The 24,041-nt window shown below is 33.8% G+C and overlaps 3 protein-coding genes across 3 annotated transcripts; 1 reads left to right on the top strand and 2 right to left on the bottom strand.

The window, feature by feature from the left end:
* Window positions 1-1,865: 1,865 nt before the first annotated feature.
* Window positions 1,866-9,228, bottom strand: LOC136319693 (olfactory receptor 8K3-like). The gene is made up of 2 exons (XM_066252826.1): window positions 9,212-9,228; window positions 1,866-2,819 (listed from the first exon to the last, which is right to left on the bottom strand). Exon 2 carries the CDS (start codon window positions 2,805-2,807, stop codon window positions 1,866-1,868), a length of 942 nt encoding a protein of 313 aa, XP_066108923.1. The 5' UTR covers window positions 2,808-2,819; window positions 9,212-9,228.
* A 2,673-nt stretch (window positions 9,229-11,901) lies between these two features.
* LOC136320790 (olfactory receptor 5T9-like) lies at window positions 11,902-12,870 on the bottom strand. The gene has a single exon (XM_066253940.1). It carries the CDS (start codon window positions 12,868-12,870, stop codon window positions 11,902-11,904), a length of 969 nt encoding a protein of 322 aa, XP_066110037.1.
* Window positions 12,871-22,722: 9,852 nt separating this feature from the next.
* On the top strand, window positions 22,723-23,733 carry LOC136319692 (olfactory receptor 5T2-like). The gene has a single exon (XM_066252825.1). It carries the CDS (start codon window positions 22,771-22,773, stop codon window positions 23,731-23,733), a length of 963 nt encoding a protein of 320 aa, XP_066108922.1. The 5' UTR covers window positions 22,723-22,770.
* Window positions 23,734-24,041: the final 308 nt, after the last annotated feature.

Raw genomic sequence — 24,041 nt, 5'->3', positions numbered from 1 at the left:
ATGATTAATGGTATTTTGAACATCTCTGTGAATGTTTAGGCTGTTTTGACATCCTTCTTAGTGCAGTATTTCTTCAGGTATGTTACTATCTTTTCTCTTCTTTTTCCCCTATCAGGCATCCCCAAACTACAGCCCGCGGGCTGCATGTGGCCCCCTGAGGCCATTTATCCGCCCCCGCCGCACTTCCAGAAGGGGCACGTCTTTCACTGGTGGTCAGTGAGAGGAGCATTGTATGTGGCGGCCCTCTAACCGTCTGAGGGACAGTGAACTGGCCCCTTGTGTAAAAAGTTTGGGGACCCCTGGAGGCAATTTGTTGTTTTCCTTTGTTTTTACAAATTACAGCTATTAATACTTCATGAAGTGTGTGTGTTTCAAATGTGTTCTCTCAGGATTTTTAAAAATCTCTCCTGTGGTATGTTTTGATATTTTGATAAATACAAGTTTTTGTTTTATATAGAGTGCTAGTTACCTATCTTTTATTATTATGATTTCTGTATTTTTTTGAAGAAATTGTTGCTTATCCTAAGTCATGAAGATATTTTACTTTTGCAAGAAAACTTTGTGGTTTTAACTTACACATTTATATTCATAATATATCTCATTTAATCTTACATTGACACAAATAAATGACTAAAGTTTATGTTTTACATAGGAAACCTAACTGAATGAGGTCAGTTTACTAAAATCCCTCATTTCCTCATTACATGGCAGAGGAGCTTTTGTTTAAATCAAGTGAAATTACACATGTGAGTCAACTTTTAGACTATTTATTTTTACTTATTTTATTAGTCTCTACTTGCAATGATGACACATATATTAAAAATCTAGTTTTATTAAAGGTATTGACATGTGTAATTGAAAGGACTTTATATTCTTCCTTCTTCTAAAGTTGCCTGGCTAGATCTTTTGCATTTCCACACATATCTGATATCAACTTGAGTATTAAAAAATATTAATGGAATTTTAATTGTTACTTTATTACTCTATAGAAAATTTTAAGGAGGACTGATCCCATCACAACAGTTGCTATTCCAAACCAATGGACATGTTATAATGTTACATTTATGTCTTCTTTAACAACTTAGTAAATTTTTTGTAGTTTCTACAAAGAATTCATTAGAATTTTCCTTAAGTATTTTACAGAACTTTTTGTTGTATAATCAATGGGTTAAATTTCTTTATCTGGTCTTACTAGTATATAAGAAATTGATCTTTTATATGCTGCCTTATATCTACCAACCTTGCAAAATTCACTTATTGTTTCTGTTTTAGCTTGAAAACTCTTTTGGATTTTTAAAGTGCAAAATTATGTGACTTTAAAATAATGACACTATTATTTCTGTTTCCCCAGGCATATATGTGTTCACATGTCATATCTCAAAAGAAGGCTGAGATCTCACCCAGATAAAGGAAGACAGAGTTAAAGTGTCACAAAGGCAATTTTTTTTATGTATTATTCAGTGCTATATATACTCCCTGCACAAAGAACAATAACTACCATCTTTGATTTATCATTATATCAGTATGATGGGCACAAAATATTTTATTAGAAGACACAAAATGTCTTTAAAATAAATTATTTAATAGAAGGCATGTTAAAAAAAACTTCCTTTAATTGTAACATAAGTATTTGGCAATATGAAAACATTTATGGGAACTTTGGCCTCTTGCAGTAAAACCTGAGGACAAATCAAAGTTGATACCGGAATAATCACCACTACTTGAACACCTACCTATTAGTTGAAAACAAGAAAAATATTTCTAGTTTATCATGCCTTTTCCACATCACTGCTTTCTAAGGCTTATCTTATATCATAAGCAGTTTCTATAACTTAATTCATTGTATATACATTCTATATTGAACTTCACCTGGGGGTTTGGCTCAGATTTTTCCATATCCTACGCAGGGCACCTTTCACTTCTTTGTTCCTCAAGCTGTAGATCAATGGATTCAGCATGGGGATGATCAAAGTGTAGAACACAGAGGCCATTTTATCATTATCAAAGGAATGACTAGACTTGGGCTGCATATACATGTAGGATAGAGTTGCATACAATATAACCACCACTGTCAGATGAGACCCACAGGTGGAGAACGCCTTCTGCCTGCCCTCCGCAGAGTTCATCCTGAGGATAGACCGAAGGATCAGTATATAGGACACAAGGACTATCAGAAGAGAGGACACCAAATTAAACACTGAAAAGATCAGTATTATCAACTCAATTTCACGTGTGCTTGAGCACAGCAAAGTCAACAAAGGAAGACTTTCGCAATAGAAATGATTAATGACATTATAGCCACAGAAGGACGAAATGAAAATCTTTATGCTGGTTATCAGAGAGAGAAAGGCACTGTAGAGATAGGGAACTGCTACTAGCACCCAGCATACCCTTGGTGACATTATGACTGTGTACAGTAGAGGGTTACAGATGGCCACATAGCGGTCATAAGCCATTGCCGACAGAATGAAAAGTTCACTAATGATGAACAAGATGAAGAAAGCTAGCTGGGTTGCACACCAATTGTAGGAGATGGTTTTTTGTTTAGTTACAATGTTTGCCAACATTTTGGGTCCCACAGTTGTTGAATAACCAACATCAATGAAAGCCAGGTGTCTGAGAAAGAAGTACATGGGTGTTTGAAGCATGGAGTCTATCTTCGTAAGGATGATCATGCCCAAGTTGCTCACCACTGAGATCGTATAAATGAGGAGGAACACCCCGAAAAAGGGCACCTGCAATTCCTGGAGGTCTGTAATTCCTATTAAAATAAATTCTTTTAGCATTGTTTGGTTTTGCTTGTCCATTAAGGAAGATTACTGTGGAAAGAACCATCAGAAGAGTCATTAGTTTTCAGGAGCTATCACCTGGTAAACTTTTAGTATGCAAAGCCATTATGTGTAACCCAAATTCAAGGTTTTTAGATGCAGTACTTTAAAATAAGGACCACTCCCACCATTAAACTTAGAATCAAATATATAAACTATTACAATCTAACATATAGTAGCCTTAATTTTTGTGTCACTTGCTGGTTATTATTACAAGGTGCATACAATCTATGGCCTATCATCAATGTATTGTTAGAAAAGTTTGGCCTAGAATGGGAATATTGTTCACACACACACACAAAAATCAAACGTTTTTAATTCAAAGTTTGTGTAATTAGGTAAATATATCACATTTTAGCAGAAATTATAATAAAAGTAACATAACTCTCTGCTTCTTGACCATGATACTTCAGTGTCAATATCCAAAGAAATCTATTTTTTTTTTTTTGTAGCAGAGACAGAGAGAGTCAGAGAGAGGGACAGACAGACAAGAAGAGAGAGAAATGAGAAACATCAATTCTTCATTGTGGTTCCTTAGTTGTTCATTGATTGATTTCTCATATGTGCCTTGATCAGGGGCCACAGCAGACCGAGTGACCCCATGCGTGAGCCAGCGACCTTGGGCTTACTCTGGTGAGCCTTGCTCAAGCCAGATGAGCTTGTGTTCAAGCTGGCGACCTTGGGGTCTTGAACCTGGGTCATCTGCATCTCAGTTTGATGCTCTATCCACTGCGCCACCACCTGGTCAGGCCCAAAGAAATCATTATTTAATAGACTTTGATTTGATTCTCTTCATTATAATAATATTCTCATTCCAGAATTCATGTAACTTTTTTATCCTCTTTTCCTTTTTAAAATATTTATATTAATTTTAATTTATTGTGTTAACATGAATTCAAGTGTCCCACTCAATTTAACATCCTCAACCCCACCCCCATATCCCCCATTCTCATCACTTTGCCCCCCTTCTCCTCACTTTTTCCCCCCTTCACTTTGGGATTGGCTGTCCTGTTATCTGTATCTCTGTGTAGTGTATATTTAATTTCACTAATCTCTTCACCTTCTCTGATCCCATCCCTTCATCCTCCTTCCCTCTGACAGCTGTCCTTCTGCTCCCTGTGACCCCGCCTCTGTCTCTATTCTGTTCCTCAGTTCACTGTGTTCATTAGATTCCACATATAAGTGAGGTCCTATGATATTTTTCTTTCTCTGCCTGGCTTATCTCACTTAGCATAATAGTCTCCAGGTACATCCATGTTGTCGCAAAAGGTTAAGATTTCCTTCTCTTTCATGGCCACATAGTATTCCTTTGTCTATATGTACCACAACATTTTTATTCACTCATCTATTGATGGTCACTTGGGCTGTTTCCAGATCTTGGCTATTGTAAACAATGCTGTAATAAACATGAGGGTGCATTTCTTCTTTTGAATCAGTGATTTGGTATTCATAGAATATATTCCTAAAAGAGGGATAGCTGGGTCAAAGGGCACTTCCACTTTTAATTTTTTGAGGAATCTCCATACTGTTTCCCACAGTGGCTGCACAAGTCTGCATTCTCTCCAGCAGTGCAGGAAGGAGGGTTCCCTTTTCTCCGCAGTCTTGTCAGCACTTATTGTGTGTTGTTTTGTTAATGAGTACCATTCTGACAGGTGTTAGGGGGTATCTCATTGTGGTTTTAATTTGCATTTCTCTGATGATTAATGACATTGAATGTTTCTTCATATGCCTATTGGCCATCTGTATGTCTTCTTTGGAGAAGTGTCTATTCAGTTCTTTTGCCCATTTTTTAATTGGATTAACTTCTTGGTATTGAGTTTTAGAAGTTCTTTATAAATTTTGATTATTAACCTTTTATCAGATGTATTGGCTAATATGTTCTCCCACTGTGTGGGTTGTCTTTTTATTTTGTTAATGGTGTCTTTTTCTGTGCTAAATATTTTCAGTTTGATATAGTCCCATTTGTTTATTTTGTACTTATTTCACTTGCCCATGGTGATAAATTGGCAAAAAATACTGCTATGAGATATATTGGAGAGTTTACTGCCTGTGTTTTCTTCCAAGATATTTATGGTTTCATGACTTACATTTAAGTCTTTTATCCATTTTGAGTTTATTTTTGTGAATGGTGCAAGTTGGTGGTCTAGTTCCATTTTTTGCATGTACCTGTCCAATTTTCCCAACACCATTTATTAATGTCTGTACTTCTTTGTATGCTTTTATCTCCTTTGTAAAATATCAATTGACCATAAAGATATGAGTTTATGTCTGGGTTTTCTGTTCTGTTCCATTGATCTGTATTCCTGTTCTTATGCCAGTACCAAGCTGTTTTGATTACAATTGCCTTGCAGTATAACTTAATATCAGGAAGTGTGATACCTCCTACTTTATTCTTCATTTTCAAGATTGCTGAAACTATTTATGTTCTTTTTTGGTAAAATGTCTATATTACCCAAAGCAATCTATAATAAATTCAATGCCATTCCTATTAAAATACCAATAGCATACTTCAAAGATACAGAACAAATATTCATGTGACTTTTTAAAAATTATAATTTCATTTTACTATGCTCTTATATGTTGTATTTTTTAATGTATTGATTTTAGAGAGAGACAGGAACATCGATCTGCTTCTGTATGTGCCCTGACCAGGGATCAAACCAGCAACCTCTGCACTTTGGGATGAGGCTCTAACCAACTCCGGTATCGAGCCAGGACAACTTTTATGAGTTTCAACAGTATTTAATAATTTTTACAGTGACAGAAAAGAATTTAGTTACTTTGCAAAAGTGCCTAACATGTTCACCCGAATGCACATAAATAACTTATTTTCTCTAGAAAATAAGTAGGCGCTAGTGTGCTGATTTTTGAAGTTCTTGACATTTCTTGTTTCATACTGAATTAGCCCGGAATCTGTAATTTATTTAATTTGAGAAAAAACAATTAGCTGGCATTCCCATATTAGCTTTTTGACCTGAGGACTAATATCTCTGAAACTATGGATTTAATATTCTAGTTGTATTTTTCTAGCTTATTTTGAAACAAGTAAAAAAATCATTAATTCGCTGATATACTTCCCAAAATTATCTGGTAAATACTAAATTATCCACAAAAAGAACATCACTCCAGATAATGCCATCTCAAATGCCTCAAGGGCTGAACACAATATTATTACATGGAGCATAAGGGTTGAAAGATAAAAAAATGTAACAGGAAATAAGGGGAAATACATATTGCCTGATTTAAATTTTACTTGTTTAAATGTATGTGGACAGGACAAGTAATTATTTGATTCAGATAAAAAATGTATGTGGACATGACATTGATAAAAATGGAGTATATTTGCTATATTTTAATTTGAGTACTACTCTTACTGTCTTATTCCACCTTCTATCAAGTGAATTAACCCATTTTAATTTAAATATAACATTTTCTCTACCTATAATTTCCTAATTTATTTCCCCTTCCAATTGTTTTTAAAGCAGGTGTTTCCAAACTTTCATGAAAAAAAAAATCATCTAAGTTTGGTGCAAGCTCTTTCAGAGTGAAAATAATGAGCTCTACACTACATCTCATCCTAGGAGGCCAACATTATCCTGATTTAATTACACACACACACACACACACACACACACAGACACGATATCCATGACTACCATTTCATTTGTATAGATGTAAACATCTTAAATAGTATTAATATATCATTGATATCAATTCTAAAAAATGTATAAAAATACAATTCACTATGATCAAACAGGGTTGATCAGAAATTTTGCTGAGTGCTTCAGTTTAGGATAAATATCATTTGCCACATTATTAGATTGACTTAGAAAAAAATATTAACATTAGATGAATAAATAGTACTATTTAGGATGGACAAAAAATTAAGAATTAAAAGAAAATTTATAAATTGATAAAATATCTTATAAAAACTAGACTAAATTTGCTCTCAAAAGGAAAAAAATTAAAACTTTATTGAGAAACATTATGGAAGTCCTAAAAAAATTGGTATAAATGCTATCTGTTCCTGGCTTGCACTAGTCAGTGTTATAAAAATATCAATTCTGCTTACGTTACTTGATTGATTCAAGGACTTTTCAATCAAAAGCTCACTAGGGGATTTGTAGAATTTGACACTGGTTTAAAATGTATAGATAAAATATATATTATAAAGAATAACAGGATAATTTTGAAAAGACCTTCCATATCTGATATTAAAACATATGGAAGTACAGTTGTTGAAACTATGTAAATTGGCACAATTATGGGAAAATACTCTAATGAATCAAAATACAGAACTCAAAAAAAAACAATAAAAAAGATTGTATCAAAGTGTGGTGTATGACAGAATTGGCATTTAGGACAGGATGTTGAGATAAAAATGGTCTTTTCAATAAATGGAGCTGGAGAAAATGACCACCTCTATAGAAGGTGATGAAACTGGATGTTCAGTTTCAAATAAAAATCAGTCCTACACTGATCAAACTTAATGTCAGAAGAAAATATTTAAACTCTTACAGCCTTAAAAACTAGAAGTTGTGAATGCCACTAAGTAAACATAAGTTTCAAGAAAATAAGAACAGACATTCAAAATGTATTTGGCAGATTAAATCAGCTGCACAAAAATTATTCTATTCAAAAATATACTCAATATTAACAAAATATTTACCAAAATGTAAAAAATAATCACTCAGAAAGAATCGAACAAGAAAAATGGCAAAGTCTAATGCCATAGCTATCAAGTTCTAACTAAAGAAAAGAAGATTTCACAGCAGTCTGTGTGGTTTGACAAACCTCTTCATGTGAACATCTGCCTTATATTACAAATCCCTGAAGGCTTCCTGAAGCTCAACTGAGTTGATATTTTTATCTGACCTGCTCCCCACCACTCCTGCTCAAGCACTCACTAGAAAAAAACACAGGGAAACTGAACAACAAGCCTAACCTTTTTCTGATGGAAGCACAGCTTTCAGAGTTGCACCTGGACTTGGGGACTAGAGCTGATGCCGGTGCATGTCCTCCTTTGCAAATGCAAACACCAATCTCAAATAAGTTTTCTATAAAATTGTGCAAATATCCTCTACTAAGATAAATGGGTTGGTCAAATTGGGAATGTTGTATTACCAATCAAAAAAGGGAGAGAAAGAAAAAAGAAAGATTACAAAAAAGAAAAAATCTTGAAGAGTTAGTTCTAAAAATATGTCAGGCTCAGCAGTCCTTGGGTAAGTTAACATCAGCAGAAATATGCACACATATTATTTTACAATTATCAAAAAGGGCAAACACCATACTCCTCTCATCCAACACAGCTAATAAGGCTACAGCTTTTATATATCTTTCTCTTTCTTATAGTGTAAAATACACTGCATTACCTCAATAAGAGAGCACTAACTCTGCAATTATGTTGCATTTGTGAGGGATGTGAAGTCAATATAAATCTTTCCTAACTACACCTTTGAAATCTGACAATATATGCTGCCTGACAAAACTTACTTAGCAAATAGCAACATTTTGTAATTTAGGATGCACAGTATTATACGTACCAGCTATGGGGTTCAAAGTCAATCCCCAAATCACTTTTCATGTCTTTCCATAGTGGTTGAAGATTTTAAAAACTTCACTTTGTAGAGTTATATCTCATTATGCTAAATTGTCAAACGTGTTCACAAAATTCTGTGGGCTGAGTAACATGATGTGTGTTGTACTTGCAACAGAAAACTGGGACTTGTGGAAAGGTATAGAAGGTCACCTATCTTCTTTCTAGTCTTCAAAAAATAATTCTCCTTATTAACTTGTGATATTGTAACTTATAACATAGAACAGCAGATGAAGAAGAAAACTTTCCTTAATGCATGTAATAGTAAGGGAATACATTACGAGGGAGGAAAGGGAATAACCAAGCCTAGCACTCTGAAATGTTTAAGGAGAACTAACTTCACCAATCCTGACAGCAAGACATTTAAAGTATTCGATTTGAGGCATAGACACTCACTTAGCATCCATGACTCTGACCTGACCATCAGCATCTTCGCTTAGCCAACATTCGAGATGAAACTTTCAAAACATTTTGCTCTTTCTTCAGGAAAAAGCAATCATTTTTTGGTTCAGAAAATATATTTATGGTTTAGAATTTCAGTATAAATATAGAAGTCATAACAAATAGAAATGAGGACACTTACTACCCTCAAAGAACATAGTATAGTGGTGAAAACATATCATTACTCCAGAAAACATAGTCATAACAAGAGGTTATTGATATGTGTGGTGTAATGTAATGAGTCTGGCATTAGTGATTAACATATCTAAAAATTAAATTAAATACAAGAATCAAAAATTATCACTGGGCTAACCTAGTAATCAGACAATCAGTGCCATCTACTCACCTAAAATAAGAAATGAGTTCTTCACCCTGTGATCATAAACCTAACTGAAGTCAGGAGAATTTATAATTGTCTCTCCCCTTTGAGTCACTCCCCTGGGTTCTCGATTGCAATTTTTTGGTTATTCCCAAAGCATTGGAGAATGAGAAATTATGCCATGGTCTTTGCTAATTACCCAGGGTAACTTTTTTTTTTATTGAGGAAATGTTTTTTTATTTACAATTTACCAGCTTTTCTTTGTTATTATCTTTTCTTTATACTGCACCCACTCAAATATCTGGATGCAAATATATTATAAACTACTTCAACATTCAGCATTTTCCACAATGCATTCTTCCCAAGTTTTATGACTGAGGATGAAGACGGCACTCTTTACACATGTCCTATGGTGTTTTAAAAGATTTATTAAAAAAATAGAAAATATGTGTGTAACTCTTATTTTTTATATTAATTGACTACATTGAGTTAATAATACCCTAATTCCACACTTATAACCATTCTCATTTATTATTTCCTGTGTTCAGCTTCCCTCCCCCACCCAGGACCTGCCTCTACATTAGTTGATACATGTCCTTAAGAAGAATTAGTGTTCTAAAGTAAATATGATGGCTGCTTTAATGTGCTCATATGTTGTTATAGAACTCATTTTGTACCTAAAGTTTCACTCAACTGTATATGCTCACAATACATTCATTTACTACATACACATCAATATTTGTCTGACTTCTGTTTAATAAAGTTACTATAATCTGGGTCTAACCTCATTTAATATGTTTGTTTTTATAGTAATAGGTATTTAATAAGGGAGCAGCTCTTGACTTCAGCATGAATGAATTTGCCTTCTTTCACTCAACACAAGATATCTGGGTTCCTCCATGTACTAGAATATATCAATGGTATTATCCTTATTAAATGGTTAAGTAGTATCCCATTTTATGGATATATTACAATTCGTTATTCATTCTCTGTTTCATGGATAGTTGGGTTGCTTTTAGCTTTGAAATACAGTGAAGATAGCCATTCTAAAAATTGGAGCCAAGATCTTTGTGTTCATCTATGTTTTCATTTTTCTTGGTTAAATGGCAGAATGACATGGCAGAGTCATGTGGTAAGTGCATGTTTTACTTCAAAAGAAACTGTCAGATTTGCTAAAGTAACTGCACCACCTGAATTCCCACCAGAAATGTGTGAGAGTTCCAGTTGTTCTGTATCCTCAATGACCACTTTATATTTTTAGTTATTATTATATTTTTAAACTTTACTCATTATAATAGGTATATGGGATCATGGTGTTGTTTTAAGTGGCATTTCTTTCCCTAACATAACATTTAACGCTATTTTTATGGATGTATTAACCATCTGTGGTGAAATGTTTGTTCAAGTTTATGCCCATTTATTATTGTCCCTTTTAATATTTTGTGTTAGAGTTCTTTATATATTCTATATACAAGTTCTTTATTTAATAGCAATTTAGCAAATAGTCTGTACAAGTCTGTATTTTGTGTGTTTTGTTTTTTTTTTAATTCGTAAAGATGGGTTGGAGCTCGGGTGTGAGAGGAGCCCAATCTGCCAGCCAAAGTACCAGCTCTCAGACTTGGTTTTGTCTTTTTACATTTGTTGAGTGTAAGAATAATCTTTGTGAATGCTAGTGCATAGTCTCTGTATTATGTAAGGAATTAAAGAATGGGATTTTATTCACACTCTGGATGAAATAATAAAACAGAGAGAGAAGTTTTACCCTCCCAAATCAGCATAGTATCAACACCAGAAATTTAAACACATCTGTGGCCTCCGAACTACACATTACTGCCAAGTTATAGATCTGAGGATGAAGCTCAGTGCTTTGAACTGAAATCTAAACCAATGATTGCATGAAACGTGGTGTGGGCTATGATTTCGCTAACCAGTTGGGTTACTTGTTGAAGGCAGTCAGGAATAATTATAAAGTCACTAATAATTGTGAATGTTAGAACTTATCTCATTTGAATAATATGATATGAAAGTCTATACTATACATTTTAAAGCAAAGATTAAGTGCATCAATGACTGTGTGTAAAAACATATGTATTATATACCAATATTCAAATGTGGATATTCTGACCTCAGAATGTGACTATATCTGGTGATACAGTCTTTGTAAAAATAATTGAATTAAAATGAGGTCTTTAGTTTGGCCCTTAATCCAATACGACTGCTGTCTTTATAGAAAGAGATAAGACACAGAAATACTCAGAGAAATGAAAATGTGAAGATAGAAGATGAAGATGGCTATCTACAAGTGAAGAAAATAAGGCCTCAGAAGAAATCAGCCTTGCCTTTAATTTGACCTAAGATTTCTAGATTCTAAAATAGTGAAAAATTAATAGCTGTTGCTTGAGCCAACAGTATGTGGTGCTTTGCTATGGCAACCCTGACAAACAAATGCAACAGATAACAGCATGCATGTGTGCGTGTGTGTATCTGAGAATGAAATGAGTAATACAAATGCATGACACTGTTTTTCCTGCATGTGTGCAAATTGCACAGGTAGAAGTATGCCTATAATGCTCATATAACAATATCTAAGACAAATACAAAGACACAAATACACCAAGACAAAACATTTTTATTATGACTTCTTGATATGGAGACAACAACAAACATCCTTCTTAAATTTTTAAAAATGTAACGGATAGTGTAAAAATATACTTTATTCATACACCCATTTTCTCAAACACTCTTTTCATTGCCTCTTTCACATCTCTGTTCCTCAAACTGTAGATGATGGGGTTCAGCATGGGAATCACAATGGTGTAAAATGTTGACACTATCATGTCATGGTCCAAGGCGTAGCTGGAAGTCGGCCTCACATACATGAAGAGGATGGTCCCATGATAAATTGACACTCCAGTTAGGTGAGAGCCGCAGGTGGAAAAGACTTTTCTCCTCCCTTCAGCAGAATGCATCCTCAGAATGGCCAACAGAATGAACCCGTAGGAGATCAGGACAATCAGGATAGTGACCACCTCAATAGAGCCCACAAAGTAGAAGAGCAGAAGCTGGTTTGCATGCGTGTCAGAACAAGAAATAGCAAGGAGAGGAGGGATGTCACAAAAGACATGTCTGATTTCATTGGATGCACAGAAGGATAAGCTAAAAGTAGCCACGGTGTGTATAGAAGCATGCAAAATGCCACCGACATAGGAAGCAAGGATGAGTGACAGATAGACTCTGGGTGACATGCTAACTGAATACAGGAGAGGGTTGTAGATTGCCACATAGCGATCATATGCCATTGCGGCCAAGAGGAAGCATTCTGTGGTCCCAAAAGTAACAAAGAGAAACATTTGTGCTATACAGCCAAGATAAGAAATAGCTTTATTCTCGTTCAGGAAATTGACCAACATCTTAGGAGTGACAACTGAAGAATAACAGGCATCCAAGAATGATAGCACACTAAGAAAATAGTACATAGGGTTGTGGAGCCGAGAATCTCTAGTGATTAATAAAAGCATTCCCAAGTTCCCTATCAGAGTAAAAAGATAGATTGATAGAAACAGTAAAAATAGGAAGACTTGCACCTTAAAATTATCTGTGAAGCCCACTAATATAAACACAGTGACTTCAGTCACATTTTTCACCTGAATCCTGTGTAAATCTAAGTCTGATGTCAAATGTGACATTTTTTATTTTATTTACAGGTTTTAAAGCATTAGTTTTGTAAATAGTATCTACCCTATTACATCCTGTTTTTTGTTCCTTAGAAGGAAATATTAAAATCCTAGGCAGTGAGGCAATAGGCAATGATGAAGAAACTGGGCCCAGTAACTGCATTCCCCTGTTAGATTAAAGAAACTTTCATCAAATGATTGGCTAAATTTATCATGTTAAAAAAACTCAATTTATGTCAAATAATTTCCAATTTATTTTATGTTAAATATACTATCAATCGGTTTCATATCCCATCATCTTAAAATTCACAGAGATAAATGAATATAGAAATTTTAGCCCAAAAAATTATATATATATACACACACACACACACACACACACACACACAACTGAATACTAATTCTAGATTTTTTTACAGTGGTCATGAAATGCCTTTTCTTAATGTCTACAATTGTTAAAATGAAAGCAAACACACTTATATCACAAGATTGTGTATACAGGAGAACTGCATTTAAATGAGAAAAACTATATTTATTTTTAAATTGATCCCAGATAACTATTAAATAGGATAAGTTAGACTTATGTCTCAACTTTTTGTATGGAGTAACTTTTTTCAACCAAACCATTGTGTGTGTGTTTGCACATATCATGTATATGTATATGATTTTTAGCTAGTATCTCTTTCCACTACTACTTCTAGAACACTGGTGAACAAACAGCAGATATTATTCCCCAGGTGGATGTATCTTATATGCAAATTATAATAAAGCATTAACTTTATTTTGCTTTCCAGTGTTCTTTTGGGATACCCCATCACCAATTGTTCAGTTAGGCCTGCAGCATTTATTATACTGTTAATGTTTTTCCATATCAAATTTAATGCCAATGTAAGAATTTCTTTTGTTTTTAAACATACTCATTATCCTTGCAAAGTACGTGGGTGTTTTTTTAACACACATATGTCAAATATAAGTCATGGTAATTTCTTTAACATATATAATTTCTGAAGGGTCACTAAAATTATTATAAAAGAAAATTACCCGATAATAGAATATAAAATTTATAGAAGCTATTGTTAAAAGAGTAAAATTACATTAGGAGCCACAGAGCGTTGTTTTATTTCTGATATATTTCCCTACAACTTCAGACTGTTTCTCATTTAGTGAAATAGGAAAAACAGGAAACCATATAAAAAATAGTTGAAGAGTCATCTGTATTTCGCCTGAAAGTCTTCAGGCTTAAACAAAATGAAACATTGCATCTACCACACTTAGGAACAGGGTTTCAGGACTGTGGTTCTTGATTTTCCTTCAATGTCAGAGACTGAAGTGGTGAAAAATTTGCAATGCATAAGAAAAGGGACATGCCGATGATTTATATTTGTGATGTGAAACACACGGCATGTTTGTCATATTGAGATGTTTACACACCAAATAGAAATGAGAACATTGGCTTAAAACTCTTCTAGAAAAAGGGAAAAAGCTACATGTCTCTATTTCTCAAGAAAGATCTGTCCTGATTCATGTGGAAGGCTTTAAATAAAGAGAATAAATAGCTTTTTAAATATGAGAATTCCAACAATCCTCCCCATAAAGTGCTCATTTAATTCTTAAAGAATGCTAAAGTTGCCTGACCAGGCTGTGGCGCAGTGGATAGAGCGTTGGACTGGGATGCGGAGGACCCAGGTTCGAGACCCCGAGGTCGCCAGCTTGAGCGCCGGCTCATCTGGTTTGAGTAAAAAGCCCACCAGCTTGAACCCAAGGTCGCTGGCTCCAGCAAAGGGTTACTCAGTCTGCTGAAGGCCCGCGGTCAAGGCACATATGAGAAAGCAATCAATGAACAACTAAGGTGTTGCAACGCGCAATGAAAAACTGATGATTGATGCTTCTCATCTTTCTTTGTTCCTGTCTGTCTGTCCATGTCTATCCCTCTCTCTGACTCTCTCTCTCTGTCTCTTTAAAAAAAAAAAAAAGAATGCTAAAGTAAAGAATTTAAGCTAATTTCAACTTCTGTGCAAATACAGGTAACTCACAGTGCTCTTTAGAACACACACATAAAAATGTCCTACAATAATTTTCAGTTTAGTTTGAATGGTGACATTAATAAAAAAACAAAGCAATCAATTAATAATATACATATTAATTAATATTTTATTTTGGCACCATGATGAATTTATTTCTGTTTAAAAATTTTCTCATTCTTCTCTCTGTCCCACCATTCTCTGTCTCTGTCAGTCTCTGTCTCTGTCTCTCTCTCATTTATGGCTTTATGCAAAAAATAGTTATAAAAGAGATTCAGGAACAAAACAGGAATTAAGCTGATCAAAAAAATCACATTGAAAACAACAAAAAATATGCAAGCAACTTTAGAAAAATATACCAATGTGTTATTTACTAAAGGTATCCCTTACAAAATACATGCTGTCTGTTCTATTCAGAAGAAATTTTCAGCAATATTACAATTCTAACATTTACTTAATAATGTGTCTGAGATAATACACTTGTGGAAGGTTGAGAACATTAAATTTTTACTCTAAAACCCTGTATTAAAATCTGAGTTTGAGCACCTAGAGACAGTGTAACCTTGAAAAAGTCACTTTATCTTTCCAAAACAAAGAATAACTAAGCGTCACCAAATTTTTAGGCATATATTGTTCAACAACATGAACATGGAGTAATTTTAAAGTGCTTATTTATGACATGTATTAAAATACTTATTAAGGTGTTTTAATTATGTGTAAAGGATACATTCATATGAAATATGACTTTCAATTTTGATTTAACTACAAAATATAAATAAAAAGGTATGAAATGAGTTTTTCTACAAAGTAATGAGCAATAAATGTGCACCAAACTATTCTTCTTTTAGTTATATGTATGTTTGTTACATGACTATGACAATTAAGATATCTTTAAATACTCTCCTCATGAGATTATACCCAGTGAATCCCAATATTCTACGGTATCAAGAACCTTAAAAAAATAACTTTAAAAATGCATTTCTGTCATTGCATTTTGAGAGGCTGTTACAGTAAAATTATAACGTCTTTTCTTAAATTCTTCTGATATTTTTGATGTAATTTTCTTATAACTCTCGATTTCTCTGACTTTATCCATAGTTCAATAAGATGGTTTTAGAATGAAGGCATATTTGAATTCAAACTGTGTCCCATTGAATCAATTATCTGCTTCACTCTAGGGAACTGGAGGGATGATGGAACAAAAGGTATGGGGTTTATCTATTTCACTGAAGATGCTCTTCAAACAGGCATTTCGGTCAACTAATATAGGACACTGTAACTAATTGTGCTTATATGGAACTAATTTCACTTTAAGAGACAGGAGTTAAAAGACAAATATTAGATTTCAAAATTTAACAAAACACGCTCATTCTAGAACATTAAAATCAAATGAGTTCCTCCATCCTCGTTACAATCAGAAAACATAAAGCACCATCCCTGAGAATAGTAACACAAACACTAAGCTTGAAATAAAGGAGAGCTATGATAGCAGCTACAACATATTAAGTAGCTACTGGTGTTAGAAATTTTGTGTACATTATTTTATGTAATCTATATGGCAACCTGCAAACTAATTCAGTGTCCTTTTATAGATGGGAGAACTGAGAACCAGCCTGACACATAACTTGACTAAGGTCACATAGTAACTAGCAGAGCCAGGATTCATTCCAGGTTTCTCTGTCTCTAAACTAAGCTCTTTGCACTTGACCATATCACAGACTCATTCTGATATGCCATAAATTTGGAAATGTCATCTCCTAGAAACAACACAAAATAACATCCTCATGTATCTGAATTCATTTACGAAGCCATGAACTTAAGTAGACCATTATATACTAAAAAAAATAATAAAGTAGATTCTAGATCAACTAGCTGCTTAGTAAAACACATTTAAAATTCATTGATAGGCATTCATGAGAAAAAAATATGATTTCAAAATGGCATATAACCTACAGTCAGTTACTTTTCTCTTCATTTAATAATTTTCTAAAATTTGAAATATAGGCCCTTTTCTACTAGCTTTATTCTGTTATCTTCAATCCAGGAAATTAAATGAAGTTTATAATTTACAAATATATTGACCGAATTATATTGAGTCTTTCTCGTTATCTCTGCCATTTCCTTGGAACTCTCTTATTCAATTTTTAATTTAACTCTACTTAACTAGAAATTTATATTTCATATTTAAATATTAAAGTATATAATCTAGTTTGAGATTCAAGATTGCAACATCTAATATTTCTTAAAGTGATGAAAAACCTTTCCTTTTACCTGTGAAAATGTAGTCCTCACTCAATTAAGATATGTTCTGAATACTAACCATTTGGACTTTTATACCAAGTTCTCAATCTCTTCTTGAAGTCCACAGGGATACTAAAAAAAAAAAAATCACTAATTCTCTTATGGGACTCACTAAGTAACTAGATGACTTATTTTTTTTGTAGTAAATAAGAAAATGATTCTGGAGCAATAAACAATATGATAAAAATGATTACCTGAATGCATTTTGACCTCTGGCATAAAATTATACATCAATGGAAAATGAATTTGAGCAAGACTTGAAAAGAAATTTAATGATTCAGAGCACAGACCTCACTCTGACACCAAATAGCTATGTGCAATGGCTTGCTAACTTAAATTCTCTGAAATCCAGTTTCCTTTTTCCTGCTTCCTTCTCTTAAAATCTTGTCACCATATACATAATGAAATAATCTAAAAGTATAATCTATGACAAAATTTATAGAAATTTAATAAAGATTACTATACTTATTCAAATTTTAATGTAGCACACTTCTAATTGGTATAAGAGCTACAGATAAGCTCATTACATATTTAATAGAGGAAATAAGATATAAAAACATGAACAGGGATAACAACAGCAGAGATGGGACAGTGTACACATAATGATAACATTATATGTAACAGAACACAATATCCATCAAAATCCCAGAGGCATGTTTTAAAGAAGTAAAACAAAAAATTTATCAGATTTCTGTGGAACCACAAAAGACCCCAAAGAGCCAAAACAATCTTGAGAAAAAAAGAACAAAGCCAGAGGTATCACACTCCCTGACTTTAAATTATACTACAAAGCAACAATAATTAAAACAGGATGGTATTGTCAGAAAAATAGGCACAGAGATCAGTGGAACAGAATGGAGAACTCTGATATAAACCTAAATGTATACAGGCAAATAATTTTTGACAAAGGATCCTAAAACATACAACAGAGAAAAGAAAGACTCTCCAATAAATGGTGCTGGAAACATTGAAAAGCCTCATGTAAAAGAGTGAAACTAGGCTGTAGTTTGTCCCTGTATATAAAAATTAACTCAAAATATATCAAAGACCTAAATATATAGGACCTGAACATAAATGACATAGGTGAAAACATTGGTACTAAATTTATGAATCTTGGTCTTAAAGAGAACTTTATGAATATGACCCCAAAGGCAAGGGAAGTAAAGGCAAAAATAAATAAATGGGATTACATCAAACTGAAAAGCCTCTGAACAGCAAAAGAAAATGCCAACACACAAAAAGACAACCAGCTAAATGGGAGAATACATTTACAAATGACAGCTTCAACCAAAATATATAACATCCAAAATATATAAAGAACTCATACAACTCAGCACCAAACAAACAATCCAGTTAAAAATGGACACAGGACTGGACACCTCTCCCAAGAAGACAGTACTGTCTGAGTCCTACATCTTTCAGAAGCTTCTTCCCTGTTGAAACCTTACCTTCTTAGTGTACCTGCCCTACTCAATGGATATTCTTTTTTTTTTTTTTTTTTTTTTTTCATTTTTCTGAAGCTGGAAACAGGGAGAGACAGTCAGACAGACTCCCGCATGCGCCCGACCGGGATCCACCCGGCACGCCCACCAGGGGCGACGCTCTGCCCACCAGGGGGCGATGCTCTGCCCATCCTGGGCATCGCCATGTTGCGACCAGAGCCACTCTAGCGCCTGAGGCAGAGGCCACAGAGCCATCCCCAGCGCCCGGGCCATCTTTGCTCCAATGGAGCCTTGGCTGCGGGAGGGGAAGAGAGAGACAGAGAGGAAAGCGCGGCGGAGGGGTGGAGAAGCAAATGGGCGCTTCTCCTGTGTGCCCTGGCCGGGAATCGAACACGGGTCCTCCGCACGCTAGGCCGATCAATGGATATTCTTCTCAGCATTTTTTCCCTACTGGTGAAGCCCTATCCTTTCTGAAGGGAGTATGTGTTGCATACTTCTGAGATCCTCTGTGGACTATAATACTACATTAGTCTCTCACAGTCCTTTTCTGACACTCCTGTTGAGCCTGGATAAGGCTGGGAAGCTTCTGGAAAACTGAAGAAAAATAACATTTGACTGAGCCTCCCAGTCTACCACTGTTAAATTTTTCTAGATGTGGCATTTTTTAAAGAAGTAAAACCAAAAAAAAAGTGATCAGGTTTGGGTGGAAACACAAAAGACCTGTTTTGTCCTAGATGCACCTGTGCATATGTTTGTTGTTTGTATGTCTATTGATTAATCAGTAGACGTTTTTATTTAATTCGAGTAAACTAAAGATAGTATTTAGGATTCACAAAATAACATGATTTATACAGTCCTACAGAGCTTATACTTTTAATGTTTTCTTCACATTCCTGTCATTTTGGGGGGTTTTCTTATTAATTTGAATAATAATCTTCCAATAAGCTCAAATATACACTTTATTCATTTAAACAGTCCATTTTCTGTATCTATGATTCTGTTTCTATTTTGGGTTTTTTAAATTATTTTTTCATTAGATTTCACATAGAAGTAAAAATCATATAGTATTTGTCTTTCTCTGATTGGATTATTTCATTTAGCATAATACTCTTCAGGTCCATCCATGCTGTCACAAAAGGTTAGATTTCTTGTTTTTTTATGGTAGAGTAGTATTCCATTGTGTAAATGTACCACAGGGGGTTGCGACCAGGTAGAAGAAGGTAAAGGGGGAATAAATGAGGGTTGAAAGAGACTTGACTTTAGATGGGGACAACACAATACAATATACACATGATGCATTATAGAATTGCACACTTGAAACCTATACAACTTTATAAACTCACGCTACCCCAATAAAATCAATAAAATTTTTAGGTCTGTTTTTCTTGAGGCTTCATTTTAAACCAGAGACCAAAAAACTTTATCCATTTCATAAATATCAATGTGTAATACATTATTCCAAAACCACTTACTTTTTTGTTAGTGAGTAAATCATCATGTTTCTATTTTAAACCAGGGGGTAATTTATTGATAGTTATATTCCCTTTGGAGCATCTCCTGTGGGTTTTTATCAAAGTTAAATAACTTGATATAAATAATTTAAATGAATCATATTTGTGATGTTCCTAAACATGGCTTTGCTGTTGTACAGGTAAGAGACATTTTCAGATAATTTGCAGAAGAATATTTTAATAGGTGAGACCTAAAATATCAAGGTCAAATATATGCTATGAAGTCTCCCATACTAAACTCCACAATTGTCGCCTATTGCCATTCATCAGTCTGATTTATGCAGAGTCTAAGATAATACTTCCTAAAAAAAAAACCCAAAATGTAGAAAATATTGAAATTATGTTTTAAGGCAAAATGAGAATGCTCCAAATAGAGTTTATGTTTTCATTTTTTTGATGGTGAAAGACCAAAACAATCAGGAAATTTATCAATAGAGGACAAGAAAACATTTGACTTATTCAACTATCTGGGGCTCTTTTCATAGAATGAGGAAAATAATAATTTTTGAGATTTATTTTGTTAGCTATGTAATGTAAAAGCCATTTAAGATCTTTATTTATTTTATAATGTTTCACTAATTGTAATAGCTTTTTAAAAATCTAAATACATCAGAGACCATGCTTTGCTTATTTCTGCGGGCTGGTGAGAGGGGAAGTTAGTTGCATAATGAATCCATGGCAGAAGAAGAAGCAATGGAAAGTGCTTGCACCATGAAGGAGACCCAGGATTGAATCTAGATTCTGGCATTTACACGCTGTGAGAGTTGCTATAAAGTTGAATAGCAGGAATGTGTGCAAAAGTCCATTCCCACACCTCAGTAAGTGGCTACTGTTATTTCTCTCCTTCTTTGCATACTCAGTATTTCAATATTGAACCCAAGATTTTTGGAGTATTCTGCTATTAACTTTATATTTTTGGAAGTGGGTTTGTATTAATTATAAAAGTTGATTCTACATTACTAAATTCTTTAAGAAACAGTCATTTTCTCTTTATGCCTCTGAGATTTTTTAATATGTTTTAATAAATTTTAGTCATTTCCATCTAACAGAAATGATGGTTTTAAGAAAAAATTAACCCAAATGTTTAACATGGTAATTTTTCATTTTCATATACACTCAAAGCAAAATTATGTCCACTGCAGTGTGGCAAGTGGGGTTGTGGTGATTTGTGTGTTATATGAGTTGTTCTTGTTTTCTCTGCCTTTAATCTTCTCAATAATTCTATGAAAATGTTTTCTCCTAATATTGACTATTATTCTAAATAATTCTGACTTTGTCTTTCCGTGAAGATTGTTAGCATGTGTTTTATTCTCTCATTCTAATTCAAATGGTTCTTTCTCTCACTGATGGGATCATGTCAATGTATTGAAGCTGGAGCTTGACTTGTACTCTGAATTTAAATAAAGTACAAAACATTACTTGCAGCAGACTATGTGCTCTTAAGACTAACTCAAATTTTGTATAGGAAGATATATTAAAAAATCAAATAAATGACTGTGATAACTAACTTGAATAAAATCTATTCTTCCAACTAGTGTTATATTATGGGCTAATAAAGAAATTTTGAATTCAGGTGAAAATATTACTTTGACTTCTAATTTAAATAACTGTGAGACACAGCAGAAGAGATTTTTTTCCTATAATTTCTAACTGATTTCTTGCTGTTTATCTACACTGAAATATTAAGTTCAGCATCTAGGTGCAATGGTTATTTCCTGCTTTTGTTATATTTTTAATTGCTGATCTTTATGAACTTATTGTATTATTACTTTTAGATAATAGCTACCTAGTTGTTATTTCACTGAATCCAAAATTAACAATATGTAATCAATTACATGTAGTACTCTGAAAGAAAAATTACATTTCTTGTTTTTCTTATTATTCTCCCATTTTCACAACAGAATTTTGAGAGAGTAAAAAATATATACTATGAAGAATTTAAATTTCCAAAAATACTACAAATGACCAAATATTTGCCCATTAAGGATGATAAAATGCTGAATATTTTTTAAAAATTGAATAAAGCATACACTATTACTCAATTTTATATTAAATCATAATTCATGTTCTTAAAAATCTTGATTAGTTTTTTTCAATAACCTAATGGAGTTGAAAAATTTTTAGATAGATTAATTCATAAAATATTATAATTTATTAGGATGTTAGTCTTTCAAACAAACTTGGTTCAACACATTTATTTAAAGTTATTTTAAAAATTTAATTTTATTAATGGTTTCCCCTTAATATTTATCTTATTTTAAAATAAAATTAATGTCATTTTATAATAGAAAAGATTTTTAGCTGTTTGTTTGTATTTCATGGAGACTTTATAGGAAAACAATTAAAAGAATTCAGTGGTAAATCAACCACTTGACTTCAGGGTTTTGTAAATAATATGAGTTGAGCCTGTGAGTTAAAACCCAAATTTTCCATCTGATTCTGTAGTGAATGGCATCAATGTTTGGCCCATGGTCATGTTCCTGGCTCCTGAATTACAGCTGAGAAGTTATTCACTGAAAACGAATAAATATGAAGACAGTTTACTTTAACTGACTCACAATATTGCTCATTTTTGGTCAGAGCAATATGAATTATAATTTTATAAATAGCTTCAAGTTTGTTTCATGAAATTTCAACATGAAGAATGTCACTGAAGTTACTAAGTTTGTACTGAAGGGCTTTACGGACAATCTTGAACTGCAAATTATCTTATTTTTCCTGTTTCTAGCAATTTACCTGTTTACGCTGATGGGAAATTTAGGGTTAGTTGTATTGGTCATTAGGGATTCCCAGCTCCACAACCCCATGTACTGTTTTCTGAGTGTGTTATCATCTGTGGACGCCTGCTTTTCCTCAGTAATTCTACCTAATATGTTAGCAGATTTTCTGTCAAGAAATAAAGTCATCTCTTTCCTTGGATGTGCAACACAGATGTTTCTTGCTGTTACTTTTGGGACCACAGAATGCTTCCTCTTGGCCGCAATGGCATATGATCGCTATGTGGCAATCTACAACCCTCTCCTGTATTCAGTTAGCATGTCACCCAGAGTCTATCTGTCACTCATCCTTGCTTCCTATGTTGGTGGCATTTTGCATGCTTCTATACACACCGTGGCTACTTTTAGCTTATCCTTCTGTGCATCCAATGAAATCAGACATGTCTTTTGTGACATCCCTCCTCTCCTTGCTATTTCTTGTTCTGACACGCACGCAAACCAGCTTCTTCTCTTTTTCTTTGTGGGCTCTATTGAGGTGGTCACTATCCTGATTGTCCTGATCTCCTACTGGTTCATTCTGTTGGCCATTCTGAGGATGCATTCTGCTGAAGGGAAGAGAAAAGTCTTTTCCACCTGCGGCTCTCACCTAACTGGAGTGTCAATTTATCATGGGACCATCCTCTTCATGTATGTGAGGCCGACTTCCAGCTACGCCTTGGACCATGACATGATAGTGTCAACATTTTACACCATTGTGATTCCCATGCTGAACCCCATCATCTACAGTTTGAGGAACAGAGATGTGAAAGAGGCAATGAAAAGAGTGTTTAGGGAAAAGGTGTGTATAAATAAAGTATATTTTCACACTAACCATGAAATTTAAATAAATTAAGAATAGTGCTTGTTTCCATATCAAAAAGTTATAATAAAAAGTTTTATTGTAGTGTATTACTAGTGTCTTTCTATTCTTAAACTGTGTTGTATAAAGATCATGGTCATAACTCCATTTGAGCAATTTGCACACATACACATAAACTGTGTGGCATTCAATTGCTTTTTATGCAATTCATTCTTAAGATGCACAGACACACACATATTTACATATATGCTGATAGTGTTTCTATTAGTTTGTCAGGGTTGCCACAATAAAGTACAATAGACTAGCTGGTGGCTTATAAAACAGTAATTTAT

The sequence above is a fragment of the Saccopteryx bilineata genome, chromosome 1 (genome assembly GCF_036850765.1).
Source record: "Saccopteryx bilineata isolate mSacBil1 chromosome 1, mSacBil1_pri_phased_curated, whole genome shotgun sequence".
Classification (NCBI taxonomy): Eukaryota; Metazoa; Chordata; class Mammalia; order Chiroptera; family Emballonuridae; genus Saccopteryx; species Saccopteryx bilineata.
Note: the sequence above shows the minus strand (reverse complement) of the source record. Positions and strands in the feature narration are given on the sequence as shown.